Below are 6,807 nucleotides of genomic sequence, written 5' to 3'. Positions count from 1 at the left end.
CTTCACTATGAATGGTCTGAAAGTGAGAATGCAAAAGATGTTAAAAGGATATGGGACTGGAGATATTTTCCAAAATAGACATAAAAAATGAGAACGCCTAAGCAATTGGTGAAGGTCTAGTAGGTTTGTTATGATATAAAGGGAGGAGACAAACATAATATACACATAATCTTAAAATTTCTATGGTCATAGTTTAGTCAACTAGTTTAAGTAGCAAATATAAATCTTGTCAATGTTTATTTGAGAATATTTGGTTCTTTACCTAAGCCTTATCTACATAGCACATGATAATTAAAAGTGTCAGACTTGTGGAACTAACCTTATTGGATGTTTAACAGCCATAGTTTGAGGCCTATATTAGTGTGGTCAGAGGGACTTAAAGGACAGTTATTGCCCCTTGCCCTCCCAGGTCGACTAAGTTCCAGGGGATTATGGAACATCTCTCAAAACGTCCTGTAACTGTGGTGAGTCACCTGTCCTCTTGTTCAGGGAGGTCATGGAAACCCTACCAGATGTACTTGAACAAGTGTGCAGCATACGAAGAGGAGGGTCAACTAAGAGGAAACAATTCCTCCATCCTTCCAAGTGAAGGCAGCCATGGTTGAGCAGGACCTTCACATAGATGGAACTGGTAAAAGAAAGGAGCCAGGAGTTACTCCCAAGCCCATGTGACCCTTGAGGAACAGATCCTCAAATGGCCTTAAGTGTAAAAATCAATTGATTTATTTGGGCCAAACACCCAAAAGGAAAGTCTAACCAAAGAGTAAACTGATCAGTATATTTCTTTTAGAGATCAAGGAATTATACTTCCCAGACATTAGGATTAAGTCCACATATAAAGTTATTTAGACAATTATTTCTCACTGATGATTTTGTTCCTAATCAGAAAGTGCTGCTCAGATGAAAGACTTCAAATCTTGGTCTGCAATACTGTAGTGCCCACCTGTAGCTAAGGGAGACAACCTGCTATTATTCTAAAATGATGGCTCAATTTGTTTTCTCCCCCAATCTAGAAGACTTTGAGAGGGAACTGACACTGATTCTAACCACTCCACAGCTATCAAAATGCCTGAAAGCAAATCTTGACTCCATCACCCTTGAGTCCAGCCTTGGCAGACAAAAAAAATAAATAAATAAATGAGGAGGAACCTAATAGAGCTTTTGGATGCTCTCATCAAGAAATTTGAATGGACTCTCATATGAACATTTGAAAATTGCCCTGTTCTGACTTCTTTCTGGTTCCCTGTCCAGAACTTGTAATGGTAATTACTCTTGCCTTTACTTCTCCTTCACATCTCCTATTCACTAGTTAAGGACTTTCTTTTTCCCCTACAGATAAGAGCTATGCAATTTGGGAGTCTTTTAGACAGACCCACTGAAGGGGTACCCCAATTGCCTCACCCTGCATCCCTGTTCAGCATAGAAGAAGCCAGAGTGGTCTGCGTCCTGATTCCCTATCCTCAAGCTGAGTAACCTCTTCGAGAGGATGGTGTGATAAGAATAGGAGGTAGGAATTGGCTAGGCAGTTAGTGTAAAACGACTCTAAAGTAGTCAGTTTCTTGGCTAAAAGTCAAAATGTCCTTGGGCCTCTTGGCAACATACTCTGTTCCAAAGGCCAAAATGTTCAAAGTATTTGGGAGCTTTTATCTAATCCTTAAAAGATTTTAGGGTTACCTCTTCAGAGGGGTAATGTTAGAGTAGCAAAAAGCCCCATTTTTAAAAAAAAAGAAGAAAGAGTACATGAAGTTATCAAAAAAATGTGATGGGGAGATATGGGAGGAGTTGGGGGGAGGTAGTAGGCATGGATTTGATCAAAACACCTTACATGCATGCATAAAATTCCCAATAAATTTTTTTAAGTAAATAAGTAAATATGTTCAATCAATTGCATATCAATAAAGTAAAAAATAAAAAAAAATCCTTTAAAAACATAAAATTAATACTTTAGGTTGGGTGCTACTAATTCTTTATAAAAACCCAAATATTGTTAAGAGGCCAAGGAAATGCCACTGCCTTGTAATTTTTCATCTAAAATATACAGATTTATGTAAACTAAAAATTTTCATATTCACAGTAAATTTTTAAGGATTTAAGCCTAAAGATTTTGATCTCATATTTTAGTACCTGTTTAAATAATTCCAGTTATTATTACATATCAGTCTTCCAATAAAGTTATAGTTAATGTTTACTATATGTACATTTTTAATTTAAACACTTGTGACTTTTGCTTTAATTTCTAAAAACATCTTGCTTCTTTGGTATTTATATTCATTATTTTTCCTAAAATAAAGATATAATTACATGATTGTTTTCCAAAAATGAATTACAATATTCAAAAGCCAAAAATAAAAAAAAATCCTATTTTTTAAATCACAAAATAACATGCAATCCTTGCCCATATTTTCCTAGTAACATATAAATATTTCTAAAATAAAAAAAACAAACTAAAAATTACATATTTTAAAATTTGAATAAATTAGTCTTTCTAATTTTCTAAATGTTTTAACTTTCTATTATCTCCAAATTATTTTCATTCTTACACTGTACAAGTTGGATAATTCCAAAACTATTTTGCAGTACTCCAAAGCTTTACACACATCCTATATGACTATGCAACAGAATCAGTTGTTCACTGTCTTTTACTGACTGATATAACTGTTTTAACCTTATGACAGATTCACAATATGTTGCTTCATCTCTGCCATTATTAACTATCACCATTTTCTTAAATAAAAGTAGCTCTATCTTTGAACTTTTCTTACAGGCACAAACTTTGGTGAGAAAACAGAGACACCTACTATATGTCCTGGGGCCACTATCACAAGGAAATGAACAGGCTTACCAGCTGATGTCCCTTGTAACTACAGGAGAGACTCAACATGTACATGGTTTAACACATGCTCTGACATCCTTCCTGTACCATAAATTTTCTTTAACATGATCACAGGTACAAGACATTGTCACCTCATGCTGCTCCCATGTGGCATTTCAAACCCCTTCCTTTTCAGGAGGAACAAACTCATGAGGTCTTCAACCTATTTAAATCTGGGTGTAACTAATGTTCTCACTTTTGGATGTCTCTCATATGTTCGTGTTGCTGTCAATACGTTCTCTGGGTTTACTTGGGCCACTGCTCAAGCAGAGGAAATGGCTACCCATGTAATTACTCATATGCTGTTATGGAAAAATCAGAGACCAACAGCTGAAGTCAGGTGAGGAGAGGAAGTTTAATTTGATGCTAGCGGGACTGACACCACAAATCAAAGGAGTCAGGCCCTTTGTCCAAGTTTTGGAGGGTTTTTATACTCATGTGAAGAATGCAAGGAAAAGGTACATAGTATATACATGGTAAGTAAGATAACATAGGGCAGCAAAGGTAACGGAAATGCAAAGGTTATAAGAATGCAAAAGCCTTAGGCAACAAAGATTTTTATACTGGAATGTGATAGCTTTGGAAAACAAGACTTCTGTCCTGGATAACACAGGGGGCAAGGGAAGATTCCTGTTCACTTCCCCATTTCTATCTCTAGGCTTCCTCTGCTCCAGAGTTCTTAATTACCATCACATTGCAAAAGCTTTTAGCATCTAATTTGCACTTCTGTTTTTATAATATGCTAACCACTTTAGCTATCCTAGGCCTTTCTCATAGTGTTAAAACAGATAATTGCTCCTACTTCTGCCAAGCTCGCTATGCCCACTTTTTGACTGGCATATTTCCAACAGCACTGGGATCCCATACAATCATCAAGGCCAACTATTGTAGAACACAAAACTCACACTCTCAAATTATATCTATCTAAACATAAAGGGGGGACTTATGGCCCTCCTCCTGTTTGTGCTAGCATCAAAAGGTTTGCTACTGGGCTAATTGCCAAGGTCTTGGGTGCACTGTGCTGTTTTATTGCTATAATGATGGGAAAATTCCTATGTGTTTGCACTGCTTGAGCACTTATCATATATAAATTCTGTGTGAAATTCAAAGACTAAGCTTCCAATACAGGCTCTCAGGAGGGCAATGAAAACACTCTTGAGTGGCAAAGCTGGGTGACTCCTGGTCTGATCTCAGTTTCTCAGCACCAGTCAAGCATGGCATCTACATCCAACTTGCTGTTCTTCTTTCTGCTCTGATTCAGCGACCATAGCTGCATCATCCTGTTGTACTCTACAGACAGATTTTCTACATTCATTTATCATAATCACGTTTAAAATGGCTACCAGCCCCATATCCACTCAACCTCTCCAGTGCTTGCGATCACCTACCTTGCTATCAGCTCTATATTTTGGTTCAAATGCATCAGTAATAGAGTCACATTTGTAGTTTTTCAGACAATGGTGGGATGTCTTTGAATCCAAACCTAGTTGTATCAATTATGACCCTGTTGGAAGGTAGAGGATGGGGGTTGCCAAATGACCCATTGCTTACTCAATGGAGGGTAGAAACCAGAGAGCATTTGTTGAGAAGAGGAATGGATTGTGTAGATAAGGTAACTTAAAAATAACTATCTCTTTGTAATCTATCAATAAATAGAACTTATTCTTCACCATTGTAATGAAAATAATTTAATGCAGAACTATAAGTTAGGCAAATTGTGTTCTAGCCTGCTAGGAACTAGGTAGCATCATCTAGGGGGATGTGCCACCCCAAACCAATTAAATAATAATTTCAAAATCTCTGGGGATGAGACACAGTTATCAGCATTTTCCTAAGCTTCCCAGTGATTCCAAGTATGTGAGTAAAGTTGAGAAAACTCGGCGAATGGGCTTTCCTATTCTACTTAGCTGTGTGAACAGGTGCTGACTTCTCCCATCCCCCAGCACCTTTTCTAGATAGAATATGTAGTTTTCTTTTAGAATTGAACATTCTGAGAATATATAACTTACAGTAAATAGCTTTGGTTTTGTTGTGAAAATGTAGATTTTTGTTTTACCTTTAGGCGAACTTCCTTTGCCTTTGGTGGGGCCACTTCTACCTCCTCAATAGAAACTGGGGAACTAGGATTCCATGATACCATGGTTTGCATCTGATCACCTGGGGTATAGTATATGAGAGAAAGGTAGAGTTTAATTAGACTTGGGAGTTGAAAATTCCTTTATTATTTATAGGAAATGCCCAGTTCATGGAACAATAAAGAACAGAAAAGCATAAATATTTGCTGAAGGTAGTCTGTCTTATCCCAAAATAATTTTTTATATTCTCATATTCTCAGCCTCTATATTCAAATTACTTTAACAAATACTAATTATATTTATAAAATGTAATACATCTAAAAGGATAGATAGCATTCCTTTTTTTTTTTTTTTTTTTTTTTGGTCTTTTTGAGACAGGGTCTCCCTGTAGCCCCAGCTGTCCTGGAACTCACTATTTAGACCAGGCTGACCTTGAACTCACAAAGATCCACCTGCCTCTGCCTCCCAAGTGTTGGGATTAAAGGCATGCACCACCATGCCTGGCTAGATAGCATTCTTTATTCTTTCTTTCCCTTCGTTCCTTTCTCTGAGATGGAGTTGTTATGCAGCCTAGGTTTCCTTGAACCTCAACAGTGCTGGCATTAGGGCACATGACACCACTCCTGGCTAGGTGTCATGCTTTTGGTTTTATTATGAATAAAATTTCCCAGTGGCCACTCCAGGGCTGCTATGGCATTACATTGTGGGGATTTTGTGATCCCAAGTGAGAGTCAGTTTGGGGGTGAAGTGGTGGGTTATGGAGAACAATGACCATCTATTGGTGGCAATTTCTAATGTATCTAGACATGATTTTTTTTTTACTAGTTGCTCAACAAGATTCATTGATATCACAATTCTCTCCTTGTCCACCTCTGCAACCCCATTTCCTGTCACTTTCTGCTTCAGACTTTATCTTTCTGCTGAAGATGAAATGGGATGCTCTCCCTGCTTCTATATTTTCCTCATGTGGTTTCACTTGCTTACAGATGCTTTTCTCTTTTACCTGGTGAATCTTTATTTCTCAGGTAAGTTTCCCCATTGATGCCACCCTCTCTGGGAAGCCAGTCTAGATTTGAGGCTGTTCCTTGAGGCTTCCATCTTTTAGTGCTCTTTTATGTTCCTTGCATCCTTTTAAAGTATCTGTTCTCTCACGAGATCCTTGAAGAAGGGGTTCTAGCTCTGAATTTGGAGAGTCTGGTACAGAGCTTGGATTTTACTTACTGAAGGAACGAAGAATCAGAACAGACAAGTTGATGAAGGGAATAAAAAGACAGGGAAAGGATGAGGGAAGACCCCCAAAAGAGCAGCCTCTTGCCTCCAGGAGCCTAGGAACTGACAGAGCTGTGACAGGACAGAAGGGGGAGAGCACACCTACCTTGCCTGCAGTGCTCATGGTGCCTTTGCTCTGTTCTGCCACAGGTGAGAATATAGATGAACAGGAGATTCTGGTGACAATTTTCCCTTTGGAAAGAATGAGGGTTTTTAGGGCACTGGCAGCTTAAATAGCTGGATTCTGGGTGTTCTGTACAGTCAGATAATTATTAATCCAGATTCTGTCACAAGTCCTGTAAACACACATTTCCTTGTTGCTTAAAGGAGGTTTCTACATATAACATGAAGTCGGCTCACCCCAGGGAAAGTATGAAAGGTGAAATTGTATAGTGAACCCCTAACCCTTTTAACCAGCAAAGTATTTTTAGTGTACACTCTGTTGAGTTTTAAATTTGGGCTTTGAAATGTCCAAGTTCAAATTTTCTGAGTTATATAAAATTATTTCTTTATGTTGTTTTTTGCGGGAGGCCACCCCGCAATGTGACTCGGTTCCAACCTGCAGAACTTCCACGAAGTACCTGGATTGGG

At 38.1% G+C, this 6,807-nt stretch overlaps 1 protein-coding gene across 1 annotated transcript in view; it reads right to left on the bottom strand.

Moving 5' to 3' along the window:
* Positions 1–6,355, bottom strand: part of LOC103728050 (alcohol dehydrogenase 6-like) — a 33,730-nt gene extending 27,375 nt beyond the window's left edge. The window contains 3 exon segments of the mRNA XM_008826175.2: positions 4,929–5,014; positions 5,017–5,029; positions 6,323–6,355. Coding sequence (XP_008824397.2) covers positions 4,929–5,014; positions 5,017–5,029; positions 6,323–6,340 — 117 coding nt within the window. The 5' untranslated portion in view covers positions 6,341–6,355.
* Positions 6,356–6,807: the final 452 nt, after the last annotated feature.

This window comes from Nannospalax galili, unplaced genomic scaffold (assembly GCF_000622305.1).
Source record: "Nannospalax galili isolate Female #2095 unplaced genomic scaffold, S.galili_v1.0 scaffold189, whole genome shotgun sequence".
Taxonomy (NCBI): domain Eukaryota; kingdom Metazoa; phylum Chordata; class Mammalia; order Rodentia; family Spalacidae; genus Nannospalax; species Nannospalax galili.
This window is presented reverse-complemented; position numbering and strand designations above follow the sequence as displayed.